The sequence below is a fragment of the Lepidochelys olivacea genome (assembly GCF_965140295.1).
Source record: "Lepidochelys olivacea isolate rLepOli2 genome assembly, chromosome: 25".
NCBI lineage: Eukaryota > Metazoa > Chordata > Testudines > Cheloniidae > Lepidochelys > Lepidochelys olivacea.
In genome coordinates, this window is record NC_140435.1 from 14157445 (window position 1) to 14178816 (window position 21372).

Here is a 21372-nt window from a genome sequence, read left to right on the forward strand (position 1 = left end):
GTAATGATAGTTTAATTATCAGACCAAGACTGGAACATTTGTTCTCAACATTTTTCAGCTGAAACATAAGCAAATCCTCACGGTACAACAGAAACATCGCGTAGCTTTGGGAACGAAGCACCACTGTGTTTTTCCATGACATTACATCCTTCAGGAACATATGGGCCGGCAAACAGAAGACTCCAGCTGCATAATTATGGCACTGACAAACCAATTGAACCTCAGCAGCTGCCACTGGGGAGGTTTAATTCATTCCTGGTATTCTTGCCTTTTAAACTTAAGTGGCACTAGAACAAACACATCTTTGATCCAAGTAGGAAATCACTTGGAGCTTGATGTTTAATAGAGTTTAAGATCTGGGAAAATGATGTCTTGATTAGCCTGTGTGACAATGCAGGACTCATGGCAGGCATGGTATACACAAGGGTTTGGTGTCTGAACTCTATTACTCTTTTGGACATACTTGAGTATCTATGTTACTATGTCGATACAGAGATGATTACAATAATACTTTGTGTTTCATTAGCACATGCACTGAGCATCCCTGACTCTGCAGGGAAGCTTAAAGGAGCTATACAACTCTCACAACAGTGCCAGCTGACTGCTTCCAAACAGGGCAAAGACCTCTCTGTAGCCTGGACAATAGAATGAAGGGGGCTGGCATAGACCACCCCACCCACAACTCCCTGTGGGGACCACTTAATTTCTCCTTTTATCTCCCATGGCAGCTCCACAGGGCTTACAGCCTCAGGCTTACAGCAGCCTCCATAGGACTTGTACAAGGAAGAGAGAGGGCACCAGGATCCCAGTCATCAGGTGGGCATGGGAGATCACTGGCATGAGCTCACCACCCCATCCAGGAATTTATGGGTCTACTCCATGCCCTTTCTATGCCTGCCTAGCCATCCTCAGGATTACTCAGGGCAGTACAGAGCCCCAGTGTGCAGGGTACAGAGCACCCCTGCCATTTACTCTTGCAAAAGATGCTGTCAGTATTTATCCCTAAGAGAAAGGCGATCCGACTTCATTTTGATGGAGTGTAGTTTTTGCACACAACATAAGGATGATTCAGTGTGTTGCATTAGATAATTCAGTAACTTATGAGATGCTTAGATACTATGTGATGAGAGAGCATATAAGTACATTAAATAAATGGGAGACCTCCTCTGATGGAACTAAAGTGTCTGATCGTAACTTTGTTGATATAATTTCATGGCAAATATTAAATAGCCATATGAGAACTCCTCACACAGCTGTGTAACTATGTAGTGTGTGCTCCAGGACGTGCATTATAACTTGCAATCTTAGAACTAAATCCTACCCAGAATGAATCTGGTGGAGGGGGGGTAGTGGTGAATTGCCAGCTACACGTTCAGCATGAAGTTGTTCTGCCCCACCAGGGCAGGATGTCTCCGAACACATGTTGTTGCTGATGGCAGCATATGATCTACTCAGTCAGAACCTAGCCTACCCCTTTTCCTGCATACCACACCCCTGCAGACCACAGTACGCAGCCTTGCGTGTTATGGGTGAGTTATGATAAAAATGTAATTAGGATAAGGAAGGGCAGGATTTAGCCCTAATGCCACAGCAATGGAATGTGCATTTGCAAACCTTGCAACAGTGTAGTTATTGAAAATCTAATAAATCACATCCATAAAAAGACCAATAATGATTCAGTGAATACAGTCAGAGAAAACTTATCCTCAGAGTTCATTCATTAGAACAGTTCATCAGTCTCTGGTTGTGAAACATATTAAGAAAGGTGCCAGTACTCTCCTTCTGAAAGGACAGTATCAAGCGTGTATTTTTAAAAATAAATTTCACTTACCTCTTGCGTTTTAACAATATTCCGCCTACATACTTGAGGCATCATTTTAAAAAATCCTAAATACATAATGTTTTCAAAGGCTGCTTCAGAAATGCTGATAAGAAAGTTCCCAATCAAGCCATGATTGATCAAATTCGTTGGAGGATTTAAATTTAAAAGAGATGGAACCAAGTTCTTCTCCTAATTAGTTCAACTAAGAGCAGAATTTGGCTCATTCTCAGGGCAAATTTTGACATCTTTACACAAGATAGTGAGTAGCTTGCAGATATGTTTGTCTATAAAGGCACAAAATAAAGAAATTCTCTGTACAGGGCCCCAGTTTCATTTACATTTGCTGCATTCAGATCTTGAAATTCGCCTGTTGTAGTCATCTAGCGTCTGTGTAATCCCCAGTTAAACAGCAGATGCAATGGGTGCTGACCTGCTGTCACAAGCACACAGGTGATGAGCTAGCATTTCGGTGAATGATACTGCCATCTGACAGGTGAGAGATGGAGAACCCGAAGAAACAATGTATGAGCTTTAACTCTGAGTTGTGTTATCCTTCTCAGTGGTGGCCAGATGCTGTTTCATCTACCACTCTGATCACTTTCACGCTGTCAGCTTGTGCATTCAAGTGTTGAAATAATTAATACACCTCCATGGCCTGCTAAGAGGTTTGGGGAAAACTGGGTTCTCAGAATGATTGAGAACAAACAAGCCTAGGGTTCTGGGGCTTGAGTTTCTGCAAGATACACAGAGACACTGGGATCCTAACCTGCACCAAGACTTTCCTTTATTTAAAAAAAAACAAAAACTGGCACCATCATTAGAGGGTACTAAAACTATAATGGGTGTAGGGAAATGGACCAGAATGCTCTTTCATTTTTAACAGATTTGCAGCCATGTGTAAGTGACTGAACTGTGCTAATCTTTAATTGAAGAATTGCCTCCTGATAAAATGTCTAGCAATGCAGCTATGCAAAGGAGAACAGAAAGAAAAATGATGTTTATTGCTCTGCCTTAGGATAGTACACTGAGATGTGCTTGCAAGGATGGATGTTTGTATAAATAAATGTTCATTCTTGACTGTGGAATGCAAACTATGCTGCGGGGTTGGAAACAAACCACTTTGTAAAGCTGAGGCCAGGGTAAGGGAAAGACACAGGGATTGCAGGGGAGACATTCACATTCATTTTTAGCAACTTAGAACAGTTTCTCAAGCATTTTTGACATTTTTAATTATGCTGTGGGGGTCTATTCCAAGAACAAAAGTCATGCTTTTTCAGGGGACTAAAGGGTAAACAATTAAGAAACTTAATGCAGATCAACCTAACCGTGGTTTTACTGGTTGTGGGATGGGAAACCTAGCTTCAGCACAACTTCATAGCTCATGCTTCGTGGACAAATGGACTTCAGATGAGTTGTCTAAATCATGTGCAAGGGATAGTGGATTCCTAGGGAGCTAGGGCCCAATCCTGCAAACACTTTCTACTGGGATAGTAACTACTACTAAAAGTAGTCCAATTGCATTGAACAAGGCAAGGAATGGATGAGTTCATGCTGTTGCTATTTGATCAGAGAATTTCCTGCAAGGCTGGGAAGCAACACATTGCTGTGTTTATATTGGCCAAGTTAGGACCTGTTACTCTGGAATGGAAAAAGGCAGAAACTAAATTTTTTTTTTTTTTTTTTTTTAGACAAAATACTTAATTCTGCTGAAAGGCATTTCCACAATTTAAAAATCACAGAAGCCACAGGTTTTTTTTATGTTCATGATTTTCTACTAACCTTGCTGGCGCACCTTTCATAGTTATACCATTGACAAGGGCGTGATGAAATATCCACCCACCTTCCTTACTGAAGAAAGACCGGGAATTAGAATATAGTGTATATAATATAAAAATATTATAGTTCCTTCTATTTGGCCTGACTTTGGTTAGGTCTGGCACTGGAGCAGAATGCGCTCCCATTCATGACCGAGTACAAATATTACTAAATAGTAAAGGAGCGGTTTTGCGCACACACACCTGCTCTAAGTAGCTGAAGTATGTTTGATATATACCACATTTTGAGTGCTAATGAATAGAAGACAAGGACTGCTGTGGGTACTTGTACAATATATTCTATTACAGTTAATGGAAAGTCACAGAGGAGGTATCCAGCTCTTGTGCAAGAATCAGTCATTAAGGGTATGAATTATTCAGTGATAATCCACACAGCATGTGCTATATGCAAACTCAAAAGGGGCCATATCCCTAACCCAACAATCCTATTGTTTAATTTCCTTCAGCACATAACAGATGTATGACAGGCAAGTAAACAGGACTATTCAAACAAAATCATGGGAGAAGCATACATAGGAGCAAATTGCTTTGTAGCAACAAGGCATTTTTTGAAAGAGTTGAGACGCTGCAGGCTGGAGAGAACACTACTGTAAATTGGGTCACCATTGCAAGGCCAGCCTCTAGAATAAGACATTTTTTTTGCCCAAGGTAGCTTTCCACAACACAGTTACAGGATTCCACTATGATGAAAAACTGGGAAATAGTTTTGCAGGAAATTAAGAGTGTGGGGATGGAGATGAGTTAAAATTATGAAAACAAAATTAAAAAAAAAAGAACAATGTCAAACAGAAGAGTTATACTGGTCCATATCTAATATGAAAACCAATATCTCTATGATCTGGACTAGTCAATAATAAAATTAATTCCTGTGCACATAACCTTGCTGCCATTTATTAAAATAATCAAAAAGTCATTGGGCCAGATACCTCCTGTAATTTCATTTTCTTCAATGCCATTATCCTGTGGATGAATTTGGCACATCATATCTTTTTAAATGTCCTATTTGCATGCATTGAAAATTATTGGATGAAATTAAGAAAAGGTTTTGGTTCTAGTGCACTAAAGAATAGTACCATTAAATTTGGATCTATGGAATTATTTTAATTTCAACACACAAAAAAGGATACTGAAACCCAGCCTGAAGAGGGCATACTAATGATCCCAAAGCAACATTGTGACAGTCTGGCAATATTACCCTTTCATAACATTGAAATCAACATTCACAGTTCCAACCTAACTTGGAGGGGGTCTGACCAAACATTAGATCAACCCACTCAGAAACTTAGAGCTGAGTGGTAGAAGAAGTTCCTGAATTCAATAACCAGGAAATGGCTGGTTCATTCTGCAAAGGAAATGAGTCACCCAAACGCATCCAAGAGGAGCAATGAAGACAGGAAAGAGCTGAAATAACATGAACTGATAAAGACTGGAATAGCATAGACCAGTGGTTTTCAACCTTTTTTTCATTTGCGGATCCCTAAAATATTTTCTATCGATGTACGGACCCCTTTGGAAATCATAGACAAAGTCTGCGAACACCACAGGTTGAAAACCACTGTTCTGTGGTAATGACAGCCTTTCATAGCCCGCTTAGACGTGGTCTGCAGACCCCCAGGGGTCTGCAGACTACAGGTTAAAAACTACTGGCTTAGACAAATAGCACTCTCTCAGTTTGTAATAGATTAAAAAGAGGGAAAGAGAAATAATCACTAGATTCTCTAATTAAACATGGAATTTTCATTCGTTCAGTTTTATGCATACAAATTATATTTAGGTTTGATTTGACACAGTTATCACATTAAAATCCAAAAACCAAAATTTATAATGGAAACACTGACAGACATTTCATGAATAGTGCTTGGGTAGTACAATACTTAAGGCCCTACTTGAATTGTGAGATGATTGTCAAAAAATTACAGCTGAGTTTTGGACAAACCTTGGAAAATTGGAGAAAAGTAATAATGGACCTTATTATTGGGGTAATAAAGTCTATTATTACTTTTCTATGATTTTCTACTGTAGGCCACTTGGGGCTGAGAGCCAGGGATCCCGCTGTTGGCTATCCAGGGCTCAGATTGGGCGGCCAGGGCTGAGTGGGGACTTCTGCTGTCAGCCACCTGGGGCTGAGAGTGGGGGCCTGGGCCTAAGAGTGGGGGCTTGGGGTTGACAACAGGGGCTCCCGCTTTCAGACTCCGGGTGGCCAGGGCTCCCACTGTCAGCTGGCAGGGGCTCCTGCTGTCAAAATTGTGGTGGAAGCCTAATATTGCGGAATCCACAATTTCCACAATATTGCAAGTTAAGTTGGGCTTTGGCAATGCTATTATTAACTGATCCCTGAAAGACAAGTAGCAGGAAGTACCAGCATTTGGCTGTGGCAACAAAGCAATTCCATTATAAAAGTCTATTTTAGGGAGTTCTTAACCTAGTTATAAAAAATTCACTCCTCATTGAAACTTAATATCAATTTAAAGGTCTCAATTCCAAACCCAATTTATTTAGTAATACACTGTTGCTACTTGTAAGATACAGTTACAGAATGCAAGCCCACTAATTGAATTTATTTTCATTCTTAATGCTTCTGTATCCCCAAACTGTTTGAACCAAAGGGGAAAATCCCCCAGTTTCTAACTACCTAGGTTGCTTCTGAATCCGTATCTGAGAAATATGTTAAAAAAAAAATATCAAACACAACGGGAATTTTAGCAGGACTGACAGCAATACAAAGATACTTATACAATAGGGAGTGCTCTCTCCACTAGGTCTATCAAGCCTAAGGATTCCCAGAGCTGCGCTGTGATATCATGAACAATGCACAAGAGAATGTTCTGGCATCTTAAGTTGCTGTAAAAGTTGCAAATTTTGTTTAAAACAAAACAGCCATGTTAATTGCAGGTCACTTTTAAAAAATAAGAGGACTATGTTTCGCCATTTGGCAGAAGGACAGAAGTGCCTTGGGGATGATTTTAAAAAAGTCGAAGGCCTCATTCCTTCAAATACTTGCAAACACGCATCTGCACTGGTGCACACTCTCCCACCCCCATTTACTACTGTGACTAGTTCCATTGATTTCAATGAGACTAGTCACAGCAGTGAAGTTATACAAATACATGTTTGCAGGATCAGAACCCAAGAAACTATTATAAACAAGGAAAAATAGAAAGTGACTGTTTTTTTCAATAAAAAATTATTTAGCATATTATTATTGCATACAGTATATTTGAACACAGACGACCTTCTTGGAGAGAGAAGAATTGTTTGTTTTCATTTATCTTGAAAAGCAGAGCAGCTGTCAGGAAAGCAAGGTCATGAGGGCTGCTGGTTTTCACAGAAAATAACTGCATGGAAAAATTACCTGCACAAAGCATTTTCAGCTTGAAAACCATTTTAAAAAATACAGAGAGAGAGAAGCAGGGAAAGCTTCTCTGATGAAGTGAGCTGTAGCTCACGAAAGCTTATGCTCAAATAAGTTTGTTAGTCTCTAAGGTGCCACAAGTCCTCCTTTTCTTTTTGCGGATACAGACTAACACTGCTGCTACTCTGAAACCTGTGCAGAATGTGTTAAGCTCAACAGAAGATAACACATACAGTAAAGGTTTTAAAAGGGGAAAAAATCCTGGGTGTGTCTCCCAAAGAACCTTCAACCGCAGGGCTGGGGGTCAGGGAGAGGCTCTGTAAATCAGGGAGGGCTCCCTGCTGGCTTGTACAAAAGAGGCTGAATCATGCTGGAATTTAGCCCATTTTCAGTTGGGTGGCTGTTTTTTGTTTTTGGTGGAAGGAAGGTGAGGCAAGTCCTTTTTCCATTGTTTCCAAGGGAATGGATTTGTTTTTAAATGCATCATGTTCACTCCAAAGAAAAATTGCATATTACCAGATGGTATATTTACTAAATGCACTAATTTTCTCTGTCAAAAGGAAAAGACATGATAAAAAAAGAACTTTTAAAAATTAACTGAGTAACTTTATTACCTGAGCAACACCCTTACCAGTGCACACAGGACTGAACAAATGAGTAGCTGAGTAACCTAGGACACTTCAAAATCAGACTTCCTTTTATGTTGTCCACAATCAAGTGCTGTAGGAAGAAATCTGGTAAAATATTGCTCAATCTGAAAATCTGTTTATCTGATATATTTACGGGAAATCTGAAGAGGCGTGCATGACATTAAATAATAAGTTTCAGTTACATTTCATTCATTCTTTCTGTCTTTTGTAAACCACATCATGACCATACGAAAGATGGCTTGCACAAGCAATAGTTCCTTGATGTTGAGTGCCTGTGTTTGTTCAAAATAAGTGGGATATCTGCATATGCTATAAATTGATTTGTAATTTTAATAGTTGTCAGTAAATTGGGTTTATTTTTTATAATTAATCAGTGGATTTAGTGCTAATTAAATTTCACTTGCTAATTTGTTGCTTCCACATCTTTCCATATTGTGAAATGGGGATGATAATCCTTTCTTTCCCCCCATCCTTTGGATATGTCTATGCTACAGGCACTACAGTGGCACAGCTGCAGTGTTGGAGTCTAGACACTACAGAGATAGAAGGGGTTTTTCTGTCACTGTAATAAATCCACCACCCTAGAGAGGTGAAAGTTGGAAGAATTCTTCCATCAACGTAGCTGTATCTACTGTGGGGGTCAGGTTGACCTAACTACATTGCATAGGGCGTGAAATTTTTCACAGCTCTGAGTGAAGTAACCTAGATTGACCTACATTTTAGATGTAGATCAGGCCTTTGTCATGTTAGATTGCAAACTCTCTGGAGCACAGTCTGTGCTTCTTATTTTTAGCACCTAGCATAACAGGATTTGATTTTGGTTGAGGCCATTAGGCACTATTTAATACAAATAAGTATGAAAAGGTAAGAACTTACCTTTTCCCCACCTCAAGAGCAGCAATCAACACGGTGATCCATGTGTGAGGAAAAGTGATGGTATGTTCCAACACTTTCACAACTTTTTTTTACCTTTCTTTCAATCTGGCAGCAGTAAAGCCTTAGCCTAAGAAATGCACTTATGGTATACCTGATCAAGTTGCCTGAAGCTACATGGAATCAGCAGCCTGAAGGATTTGCCTCCAAATCTATGCTAGTCTATTATTTTATATATCTATATCTATATATCTTCTGTCATTACAGCTCCACCAGTGGTAACAATGACGGGATGGCTACTGTAGACAGGGTTTAGGTGTTTCTACCACTGTGTCACCAGCACTCTTTTACGGAGGAGCTTCCATTTTGCTACCACCAGTGGAGCTATGCTGGTGGAAGTGCAAAGGTGGGAAGTTTTAAAGAAAAATTTCTATGGTGGGCCCAGGAAGAGAAGGAAACATGTCATACTAAAGGTCCTGTCTACAGGGCGATCAGAAACATGTAAGTTACAACAACCTTTCAAACACAGTTGTAACCAGTGCAGCTCTGATCCCAGGGTGGATGGAGCATTTCATTCAGTGCTGCAAAAGGGGTTTTCAGTGAGGTCTGAGTCTTTACTGAAGGATGTGGCAGTGGTTAAGAGATGGGATTATTACAAATAAGAACAATGAAAGTGAATTGCTGCTAGAATTCCAGATGAACAGACCTTATCCATTTTAAGCAGAAAATTATCATTGTGTCTAAGGAAGCGTATGGCTGTACATCAAAACAAGCTAGAGAAAGGAAACCAAATAACTATGGTGCATCATAAACAGGTTAGTAAGGGGGAAAAGGAGTTATTATTATTTGAATTACAGTAAGCACTAGAGGACCTGATTAGAGTCCCCTTTGAGCTGCATAGGGGCAAAGTAAAAATACAATGCCTGTCCTAGAAATCTTACAGTGGGACTCCATTTGGGAACAAGCAGGTATCTTCATGAATCTCTCTGAAGGAGTGGGGCATAAATACACACAGCATGACTGAAAGACAGCTATCTCTGGAGCGGAAAGCATCAACTAATTCAGGGGTTCGCAAACTTCATTGCACTGCAACCCCCTTCTGACAAAAAAATAAATTACTAAACGACCCCAGGAGGGGAACCGAGCCTTAGCCCATCCGAGCCCCGCTGCCCGGGAAGGGGGGCCTAAGCCAGAGCCTGATCCCTACCGATCGAAGCGGGGGCACCAAAGGCGAGGCCCAAAGGTTTCAGCCCCAGATGTGGGACCTGTAATCTGAGCCCCACCACCCAGGACTGAAGCCTTTGGCCTTCAGCCCTGCACGGTGAGGTTTGGGATTCAGCTTTAGCCCCAGCTCCCAGCAAGTCTAACACCAGCCCGGGTGACCCCACTAAAACAGGGTTGTGACCCACTTTGGGGTCCTGACCCACAGTCTGAGAATCACTGAACTAATCCATGTAACCCGTGATGGATGGATGGATGGGTGGGTGGGGGTAACAATAGGGAAGATTTTGGTCAAGAAAGCTGGTGCGATCCTGACTCTTATGAAGAGAATCCTAATGTCTGGACAGAGCAGATAGAGTTCTTTATCTCTTTCATTAAATATTATTGTAATCTCACAGACACACAGAATAATTTTCTCCCCAAACCACCAACTCCAGTTAAAATAAGGTTGATTTTATTATATCATTTTTAAAAAGTAAAACAATTTGATGTATTCATAAATGTTAATGAACTGCATTTAAAAAAAAATCCCCAAATGACAAAATGTGCTAAATATTTAAGTACTTTTATAAGAAGCACATGTTCCTTCTAGCTTCCTGTCCACACTCAGGCTGGCTGTCTAGGGAGTGAGGCCTTTTGGGGCTTCCTTGCCCACATTCACTATGGCTGCTTAGCGCGGTCTTTGGACTGTTTTACCATATTTAAGATGGCCACCCACTGCATGCGTACCCATATTTAATATGACAACCCAACGGGCGCGTTGGAGATCTTGCCCATATTCAAGATGGCTGCCCAGCGTGATTATGCCGTTCTTTGCCCCTATTAAAGATGGCTACTCAGTGTGGTCATTGGGCTTCCTACCCGCTCTCAAAATGGCTTCCTTTCACAATGCCGGCCGTTCCTCCAATCTCGCCGCGCACCCACTCTTCATCCCGCCCCCTGCCTCCCTTGCAGCCAATAGACTTCGCAGCAGCCGCCCCCGGCCCCGCCCCCTGAGGCGAGTGATCCCCGCCTGTGTCGTCAGGCCGACAACGGCGGCAGCCAATGGGGTGTTGGCGCGGGTGAGGCGGGCCGGACGGCGCCGCCATTTTGTGAGTCTATAACACGGAGCCGTTTGGTTCGTTCCTGCTATTCCGGCGCCTCCACTCCGTTCCCTGCGGGTCTCCTCTCTGTGCAATGGACGGGTGAGTCCCCGCTGGGCCGGGCCCTGCTACGGGCGGAGACAGGAGGGGAGTTGTTTGAGCCCTCACTGGGCCGTGGGAGAACTCGGGACCTCCTAAGGGGGCTCGGGCGTTACCTGCGGGGGCGGCGGCGAGCGGTTGGGGGGAGGGTTACCTGAGAGGGGTCCGTTGTGGCCCGGGGGGAGTGCCCGGCTGGCTCCCCTCCGTCGCCGCAGCCTCCTCCTTCCGCCCCGGGCCCCTGTGTCGCCGTGTGGGGGCCGCAGTAAGGGGGTGGGGCGGTCCCCCCGCTGCCTCCGCTCCGAAAGTGAGGCGAGGCCGGGGCGAGCGCGCGGGGCCTCGTGCGGCCACTCCGGCGTTCGGAGCCGCGCGCGCTCGGAACTTCCCTGCTCTCTTCCTCCCCGCCCCCGGGTGTTTCCAGCCGCCTCGTGCTCAGCTGCCCGGGCGTTAAACCCCCCCCCCCCCCCCCAGTGCGTCCGAAGACACAGGCGCATGATACTCGCTTCCCCGTCTGCGCGTGGCTGGGCCCTGCCCTGGTCCGCGCACCTGGGGGCGGGCACGCGCGCTCACCCCTCGTGGAACCCCCCTTCCGTGCCCCTCGGGAAGGCTCTTCTCTTCCCCCCCCTCCCCTTTTCCCTTCCCCAAAAGAATCCAGACTCCCCCGTGCGGTCGCGGAGTGGGAGGAGGGTTGCCATGTTTCCTGTAAATTGCCTGGGTGTGGGCCGTAGCGTCTGCTTGGGGAGGTGCCTGGGAAGCGCTGCAACATGCACCCACTCACCTTAGGAGTAGCAATCGCTCAAGATTGTACCGGGCGGGGACTCTCGCAGGCGGCAAGATTGTGGCTTTGGGCGCACCCAGAGCTGCCTCAGTAATGGGTTACGCTGCCATTGTCCTGGCCTTTCACAAACGCGTTTTGAAGTGTAATTTGGCGTATACACGCTCACGCTAGGCTTTGAGGAGCTTGAATGCCTTCGGTCATAGTTAGGGAATTTAGTGGAAGTATGGTTCCCCTTGCCCTGCTACCTGGGCATCTCAGTCAAGAATTTTAACGTTCATAAACCAGTCGGAGAACACTTCAGTCTCTCTGGTCACTCGATTTCTGACCTAAAAGTGGCTATTCAACAAAAAAACTTCAAAAACAGACTCCAAGGAGAGACTGCTGAATTGGAATTAATTTGCAAATTGGATACAGTTAACTTAGGCTTGAATAGAGACTGGGAGTGGTTGAGTCATTACACAAAGTAAAACTATTTTCCCTTGTTTATCTCCCCCCCCCCCCCAGACGTTCTTGTTAACTGCTGGAAATGGCCCACCTTGATTATCACTACAAAAGGTTTTCTCTCTCCCGCCCTCCACCCCCCCACCCCCGCTGGTAATAGCTTATCTTAAGTAATCACTCTCCTTACAGTGTGCATGATAAACACCCATTTTTTCATGTTCTGTGTGTGTGTAAATCTCCTCACTGTATTTTCCACTGAATGCATCTGATGAAGTGAGCTGTACTCACGAAAGCTTATGCTCAAAGAAATTGGTTAGTCTCTAAGGTGCCACAAGTACTCCTGTTCTTTTTGCGAATACAGACTAACGGCTGCTGCTCTGAAACCTGTCAGGTTAAGCTGTAACAACACAAGAAGTCTTGTGGTAGTGTTTCCTTGCCCTTCTGTTGTTTAACTATCAACCTTTTCCCACATACATCATTAGCAAGGCAAGTTTTGGCTCCTGTAGTTTTGCTGGATTCAACTTTTGAATGCCAGGTAATGCTGCTTCTCTCTAGTGACCACCCCATCTATTTTAGAGGCACTTCAAAATGTGGTGCTCATTGAAGACATGACTTAACAGAAATGAGACCTTCTTATTTACCTTGTCTGGAAGAGTAACTACAGCAGTGTGCTGACTTTTAAAGAGAAGAATGTTGTCAGTCAACCCAAAATATTTGGTACTTCCAAAGAGACAGTATTTATGTATTCCAAAACCCTAAATTAGAGAGCCTAAATTAATGACTGGCTTCCTAAAAAGTTTCATTCACAACAATGTATCTGAAAGGCATCACAGTCTGGTTCCTTATATGAAGACTACCTTAGTTTGCTCAGGAACTTCAGTTCAGCTTGTTACACTTTTAACAGATAACTGCTCAACATGTTGAGTTGGGTTAAAACTTTTTCTATAACTTTAATAATTTACAGCTGTAACTAATTTGAAAAAAAGCTATTGTTTTTGTGAGTATTCTTTCTACTAATCAGGGTACATTGTAGCAAAACTAGCTTGGTTATCTAAATTAAAATATTTATGTAGACAGTTGTAGCTTTTCATCCTGTAGTGGAATTGCAGTGGAAGTGGCAGTATGAGCTGAAGCCTAAAATTTTAATTATTCCATGTTGGTTAAAGATCCCAGGACATGGTTCACTTTCCTTTCAGAGCCTAGCTGCTGTTTGCTGGGTTCGTGATGAGATGTGGGGAGTTTGTTTCTTCTGGAAATTGTTCCACTTCTGCATAGCTAACTGTCCATGACCTTTCATCAGTATTTTTCTAATGCTTACAATCCTGCTTAGTTGCATTCTTTTTCTTAAATTGTTTTTGGTATAAATTGTCTTGTTAAATATGCAAGGGAGATTGATATGGCAAAGATTGCATATTAGAAAATGCCCAAAAGAATGTCATCCCAGATCACTACTTTCAGTTTTCTGTCCATCATTCCAAAGCAAATGTTAATCTTTCTATGTGAAATTAAATTTTGCTGGAATTGGTGGCCTGTACTGTTAAAAACTAGGAGAAAACTTGGTAACTTAGGCTTGGTTGCCAGGATCAGTGAAACTTGCTTCAGAAATGGCTGTTTAAGAGTATATTCAAACTGAAAACTGACTTCTTTTAAAAAAAAATTGTCTAAAAGCTGTTATGTTGTGTGTATCATGTGACCTTAGTTATCAGATTTACAAAAATGTTCCTGAACGGAACAGTTTTTGGCAACTAAAAAAGCTGTTCTTGCTGGATAATTTTAAATACCATTCTCTGTAAAGGCTACTTTATGTAAAACATTTCCTGTGTGTGAGGCCCTCAAGAGGAACAGGAAGCAAAAGAAATTGCTCAAGGATAACTTTGAGAGGTTTGGAAACTTTAGGTGCTCCTCACTATTTTTCTGCCTCTCTGGATGGTTTTTCTTTGATTCAGGTGTGCAAGAAGAACTCTGAATGAATGGCAGAAATGGTATTTTTTTAAACTGAAGAAATACCAGTATGTTAAATAACTTCGGAGTGGTTACGTGCACAGCATTCAGTTGGATTTTCCACTGATGTACAGATGGGTTTAATTACTCCACTTTAAAGCTCTCCCCCTCAAGATAAAACAAAACCTATCTGTCTTCAGTGGTGACTCTGAACACCAGTGGGATTGTAAAATGCTGCAGTCTCATACAGAGCTTTTTTTTAATAGCAGTCTGAGCTAGAGAAACCATAGTGTAGTTTTCTGGCATCAGCCACTGGAGTAGATTGTGACTCCAGCTTTAAATTGCTGGGTTATGGTGACATGGCAGGCTGGTTCTGAGGAAGAAGTATGAGAAGTTGAGCTGGCTTATGCTAGTACCGGGGATTGTTTAAATTGGTGAAACCTGAATGATTTTGTAATAAGTGTGAACAGTGTTAATTACCTGAAAAATTACTAACATGCAAGGGAAAATGTAGCAAATGTAGGTTGTGGTAGAATTAAATCCCTTTGAGTGGTAAAATGTTTCTTAATGCAATTATGGTTACTTTTTTCATATTGCTGTGTAGGACTTAGTAGAACCCAACTTTTAGCTGTTTTCTGTGATTCAGTAGTAGGTTATTGCAGACCTATTGGCTTGTGTCTGCAGGATCCTCTATCATTCCAAGTATTTGTACAATGTATCCTGTACTGGGGAAGGCTGACACAAGAATTCAAGGTTCATGGCATGGTGTGTACCCTGAAGGGCTGCAGCAGTGGTTCCCAAACTAGGGTAGCTGCTTGTTCAGGGAAAGCCCCTAGAGGGCCAGGCTGGTTTGTTTACCTGCTGTGTCTGAAGGTTCCGCGGATGGCAGCTCCCAATGGCCGCAGTTTACTGCTCCAGGCCAATGGGGACCGCAGGAAGCGTTGGCCAGTACGTCCCTCGGCCTGGGCTGCTTCCTGCAGCTCCCAGTGGCCAAGAATGGCAAACCGCGACCACTGGGAGCTGCAATCGGCTGAACCTGCGGATACAGCAGCTAAACAAACCAGCCCAGCCCACCAGGGGCTTTCACTGAACAAGCGGCAACCCTAGTTTGGGAACCATGGGGCTACAGAGTCAGTGGATGTGTGCCACCCACCTTTACATCACTACTTTACCATATTTTGGACTTCCTACAGCTCAGTACCTTAGTTACTCTACAGCGGCGGTTCTCAAACTGTGTCGGGATCCCAAAGTGCGTCACTACCCCGTTTTAATGGGGTCGCCAAGGCTGGTGTTAGATTTGCTGGGGTCCAAGCCCCAGGGTTTCAGCCCTGTATGGCGGGGCTCAGGTTACAGGCCCTGCAGTGCAGAGCTTGGGCTTTGGTCCCCTTTCCGGGGGTCGTGTAGTAATTTTTGTTGTCAGAAGGGGGTCGCGGAGCAATGAAGTTTGAAAACCCCTGTGCTAGAGAACCTCAAACATACTGAAAGAACTTATGCCCTGATGCATGAAGTTTAATGTTCCTTACAAAATTTAAGCTGTCTACACTGCCACTTTCAGTGCTAAAACTTTAGTCGTGCTGTCATGCTGTAATGTGGGCAGTGTAGACATACCCTCAATTATCACACTCAATATTCTTGATATCCATATAACCCTGGGAAATCACCTTTGTTGGTTTTTGTTTGCTGGGTGGAAGTTATTGTAGGAAATGTATACTGTTTTGGGTGTATGTGGGGGTCACCAAGGTTTTGTTTTCACTAAGCACTTTTAACCGTCGTCCTGCTATTAGTCTAATAATTGCTGTCACTATCGTGGAAGTGCGACTGTAAACCATGCACAGGCTGTTTTATTCAGGTTTAGATGAGGCAGTGGTATAAAAGCCTGTCTAGTCTATGCAAGCAGTTCCACTGTTGCTTACATCATTGGTATTGCACCATTCTTGGGTGAATTCCGGAAGCATTACTAACCCATCTTTGTAGAGGTAGCCCCCTGAGGGTCAGCTCCCTTGAATTATTCTGCTGAATATTTGTGCCAGCTTGATAGTCTAAGTATAAAGTTTTGTTTTAAGAATGCTCTAGATATGGATTGTATGGACTATATAGGTGAATACTAGTGACTGTAGGAGATTAATTTTGACACTTCACTCTTGCTGTGACTTGGCTCTTGGTCGTACGCTGTTTGTCTTACGTTCCTGTGAAGAATACTGGCTTTGGTACCTGCATACTCCTTTCTGTGGTTCTCTGGCAAAAAGGTGAAAGTTCCACTGTTAGAACTAAATACTTCGGGGTGTTGGGTCTTCACTGCAACTTCAGTTTTTTTTTTCTTGTATGAACTGTCTTTGGCTCACTTGTGAAGATGGGTGCATTCTGACTAGCTTTTTTCTTACTGCTGGATATTTGTGGCAAACCTATGTAACTTAATCCTCTTCTTTCTTTTTTCCACAGCATTGTCCAAGATATAACAGTTGGTACAAAGGTAGGCACTTCTTGCTTTTTCTTTTTGCACTTGCTCAGTATTTGACCTAGTTTAGTGTTAGTTGTAAACTTATCTAAGTTAACTCTTCGATTTTAAAGGGTCTGTTTCTTATACTACATCTCAATTGTTTTTAACCAGAAGGCTTATTTAATTTTCATGTGTATTTAATACTCAAGTCAAGGCCTTGTTTTTACTCTGCTGTTGGAGGGCAGAAAGACACTTGTAATTGTCAGATGAGATGTTTAAAAACAGAAAACACAAATAATGTTGGTGTTCACACAAACTTGTGTTGTATCCATATAATGGGTAATACATCTTGAAAGAGAAACTGGCAGTTCATTGGATTGAGAATGCTCAACTTCGTTTTTGTGGCTCTCCTGTTCAGTTGGATGTTGCAATAATCTTTTTACTGCTAAAATAAAAAGCATGTTACCCATTGATTCTTATCTCTTGGGAGTACAGTAAATATGACCTTTACCCTACCTAGTGTCTGGTTTTGAAAGTGCAGCCCTAACCCCGAGACTCAAAGTGCTGACAGGAGGAGCCTCCTTATCAATGGAGTATGGTAATAGGCTGCTGCTCAAGGAGGAAACTTTGTTCCTGAGAACTGCTAAACTGGAATGTTCAGGATAAACTAGAACTCCTCATCTTAGTTCATTGCCAGAATCTTAATTGTTTAAAGAGTTAAATTGGAAGGATTCATCAGGTGTGGCAAATGTGAAAAGTTGAACTGTTGGTGAAATGATTCAGTTTGGGACAGGACTAAGAATTTAAACTGAGCTAAAGATTCATGGTGAGACAGGTAGCTTATGTTACTTCATTTTCTATTTTATATATTGCCTGAAGCACAGGGCCATTTTTGCTACATAAAATCTAAAAGCACTACAGGGAAGCTATTAAAGCGTAGTGTCTTTCATATTCAAAGAACAGAACTAAACACTAGTAATGCCATAACTGTGGGCAAGTCTGTTAAACTTCTGTGTGGTTCCAGTGAGCAGCAGACAGGTGGAGAAGAGATTGGCTTAACATCTATAAGGGAGAGGTTACTACTTGTGCTACAGTATTTAAAACTTTATTATTAAAAAGTATGAAAATGGCAGTGTCTAGTTTCTGCTGTGACCAAATTTATCCTGGCTTTCAGTCTATCTGCTACAGGGAGGAGTTCACATTTTGAATAGGTTGCCATGCTGCTTTATGGGCAAGGGAGAAAAAACTGAGTTTTGACATTAACAAGATAGGTTTATAATTAGATGAATAGAATCATATAGGTTAGACTTCCTGGAATCAGTCAATTACCTTACCCCTGGAGGATCTTTCCATGTAGTAGAACTTTTAGTGATGTCACCGTAATTCTACTGTAGTGCTAAAATGTATTTAAGATGCTCTAGCCAAAGGAAGCTCTCTAGTTATGCAAGGGAAAGCGTTTGCCCAGAAGGGTTGTGAAATGTTAATTTTTGATCTTCAAGCTCCAGTGATGGCAAGAACTTCAGGATGTGTTACATTTTGGGCATGCAGTTCTTATCTGTTGCATGATTTTAATTCCTCAAGGGGGGGGTATGGTTTGTCATCTAAATGGGGATTGGAAGAAGTCACACGTCAGCACTTCCACTTCTAGCACAAGACAGAACTACTGTCGCTTCTATGCTGCAAGTGCCAGGGGGCATGAGAGGTGGATGAGAACAAGAGGAAAATGTATACACCAGAAATAGTACCTCTTGTCAGTCAGGCACCCCACTTTTAGAAAGCCAGTTCAGATTTTAGAAGATGACAGGAGGAGAGGATTGAATCACATGAACTAGGGTAAGAAGTTGTCTGCTCATAAATCTTTGGAAATTCCCCTCTATGTGGATAAGTTTAGTGTCATGCCTAAAGTTGTGTCTGAAGGGTACCTTCCACAGCAAATAATGCAATACATTCTGTAGTATTACACCAAAATATGCCTTTGACTTTAGAATAAGTGCTTGGTTATTTACTGTTAAATTTAATTTCTAAAGTCTTATTTTTAGAGCAATGGAATGCTTTTCTTCTGTGGCTAATGCCACTCTTGCCCCAGCTTTATTATAGGTAATCTTCTAATTCCACACTAGCATGTCCAAAGGAATAGGAGTCATTTCATTAGATCTCAAAAACCATATAACCTTGTATGAGAATAGTTTAAGTTGAAAATAAGTTCACACTTACCTTTAAAAGAACTGACAACAGCATTTGCAATTGCTCTTACTAGTGTCCTCACTTCATTCTAGCTTCCTGTGAGTTTTTTTTTGAGTAATTGGGCTACTGAGTATTGTGCAGAGGAAACTTTCTATACAGTCTGGAAGCATTTCAGCAGGATTTCTGTCGAAATACTTTTTGAACGTTTAAGCTCTGTTCTTTGCTGCAGCTGTTAAGTGTGATTTCTTAGGGCATCCATTGTTAGCAATCACTTTATTAACATTATTTTTTTCCTCCTTTCAAAAACAGATGTTCTTTATTACTGTAAGTTACTGGATAATTATAAAATTGAACAGCAGTTGAGACATTTACCACTATTGAATCTGTAAAAGATTAAAATAGGAATAAGATTTACCTGGGAATGAAAAAGCTACACCACTAGCATCCATTCCTGAAAACTGTTCTGAGAGATTGTTTGCTGGCTGTGCTCTTAAATCGGCATGGGTATTAGAGTTAGATACATATGTTTCTTTTAAATCAGAAGTGTTAAATGATTTCCCTCCCCATCATCCCAAATTATGTTAAGGATATGCATGAGCAGAGATGGCAGAAACCGTATTCCTTTCAGTTCATTATAAGCTTGAAAGATCATAGATTTGTAGTGACTTTTTTTCCAGACAGTCTTGGTCCTTTTGTTAAGCAGCATGGTAAAGAGAATGGTAAACATCTCTTGAACTATACTGTTAGTCAGTATACTGGAAAAAAGTGAAGACAAACCCAGCAGACTAATGTGGAAGGAGGGAAAAACAATAGGGGAATTAAATGTTACAAGTTATTTTCCTGATGCCTCCTTTCAGGTTTCAGTGGTAGCTGTCAGAGTAGCAGCCATGTTAGTCTGTATTCGCAAAAAGAAAAGGAGGACTTGTGGTACCTTAGAGACTAACCAATTTATTTGAGCATAAGCTCTGTAGCAGCAAAAAGAGTTCTTGTGACACCTTAGAAACTAACAAATTTATTTGGGCGTGAAAGCTTATGCCCAAATAAATTTGTTAGACTCTAAGGTGCCACAAGGACTCCTTTTAGGTTGTCTGTCAGTCCTAAAGTTTTAGAAATTTACACACAGCTCTTCTGTAGTGTTCACACTTCATGTTCTTTAAATCAGGTGCTTTGATTAGAGTGATGTGCTGTACTTCATCCAGCCCAGCAGGCACACAGTAATTGAATAAAAGGAGTACTAGTGGCACCTTAGAGACTAAGGTGCCACTAGTACTCCTTTTCTTTTTGCGAATACAGACTAACACGGCTGCTACTCTGAAATCAGTAATTGAATAAGCATCTCCACCCTAAATTAATCTGTTTTAGGTACTTGTGTGGGCTCTTTTTTCATTATTCTGAAGTCTTTGAAATATTGTCCTTCAGTAATTTTGCTGTTGAGAACACTAAGCAGTATTTCAGTCTTGAGAATAAGTCCTATAATCTAATTTTATTGTGATTTAGTGCGGTGCTGGATAATCTTGAGTATTTTCTGGATCATAGTCCAAGTTAGCCAGTCCAGAGGTTTAAAATATGCATATCACGTGTCCTAACTCTGGGTTTCTTCACATCTTAATATGCAGATACAGCTAGTTTAGGAAATGTATTACTGTTCTGTTGCTCACAAAGCCCTGCAATTATTGGAGACCCTGCTGGAAATAGTGCTGCAGCCATAAACATGTGATCTACTTAAGACTTCCTCTTTCACCTAACTGACTCGCTATCTGGAAAGAAAGGAAGGGGATGGCATTGTGGTTGAGACATTAGATTTGGACTGCAAGCTGGATTATTTTTCTGGCCACGTCAAAGTCTCCCTGTTTGATGTTGGGTGAATCACTTAATCTCTTCATGCTTCAGTTCTCTATCTGTGAAATGGGAGTAATTTCTCTCTGTTTTGTCTGTTTAGATTGTTTTATTAAGTGTGTGCAGTGGGACTTCGATCTCAATTGGCATTTCTAGACCTTACAGTAATACAAATAATTAATGATGGCAATTTAATATTTTGTGCCAATGCACCATTCTTTGGGAAGAGAACAAATGGTATTGTATTTCATAACAATGAATTGCTTTAAAAATATCTACCTATTGGATAATCCTAAATGTAAAGCTCCATAGTGGATAGGCCTAAACACAAAACTCCATAGCACCAGACCCTGAGGCCATGTCCTCACTACCCTTTATCGCTCAGGGGTGTGAAAAAACATCTCTCTCAGCAGCGTAAGTTTCGCTGGCATAAGTGCTTATGTGCATAGTGCTGTGTCAGCAGGAGAGCTGCTCCTGCTGACATACCTGCTGCCAGTCGTTGAGGTGGTTTTATTATGTCTCTGGGTCCTGTTGGCATAGAGTGGCTGGCTACACGAGTGATCTTAGTGGTGCAGTGTACAGCTGTCACTGTAAGTTCCCTAGTGTAGACACATGGCCTTAGAAATAAATATGCAGTTTGAAAACAGAAAAGTGGCATCTGCAAAGTTAACTCTTAAAATATTTTAGAACAGCTTTTGTTAGAGTATGGTACAGGCTGACTGCCTAGAAGTGGTTTTGTGGTCAAGCCAGGCTCTTTGCCATGGGAACAAGTAATTATGGATTCAGGCAGTAGGCCAAGAATGTTGTGAGGAAATTCCAGTCCC

The 21372-nt window shown here is 41.8% G+C and overlaps 2 protein-coding genes across 3 annotated transcripts in view; one reads left to right on the forward strand and one right to left on the reverse strand.

Moving 5' to 3' along the window:
• Positions 1-11273, reverse strand: part of LOC311513150 (uncharacterized protein KIAA1958-like) — a 30168-nt gene extending 18895 nt beyond the window's left edge. The window contains exon 1 of the mRNA XM_084614793.1: positions 11089-11273. The gene's annotated coding sequence lies outside the window, so the exon portion shown is untranslated. The remainder of the gene's footprint in view (positions 1-11088) is intronic.
• Positions 10802-21372, forward strand: part of PTBP1 (polypyrimidine tract binding protein 1) — a 52961-nt gene continuing 42390 nt past the window's right edge. Inside the window, exons 1-2 of one of the 2 annotated variants that reach the window (XM_084614794.1) lie at positions 10802-10937; positions 16531-16561. In XM_084614794.1, the coding sequence (XP_084470920.1) occupies positions 10930-10937; positions 16531-16561 (39 nt within the window). In that variant the 5' untranslated portion in view covers positions 10802-10929. The remainder of the gene's footprint in view (positions 10938-16530; positions 16562-21372) is intronic. The other variant, XM_084614795.1, reaches the window with a different exon arrangement.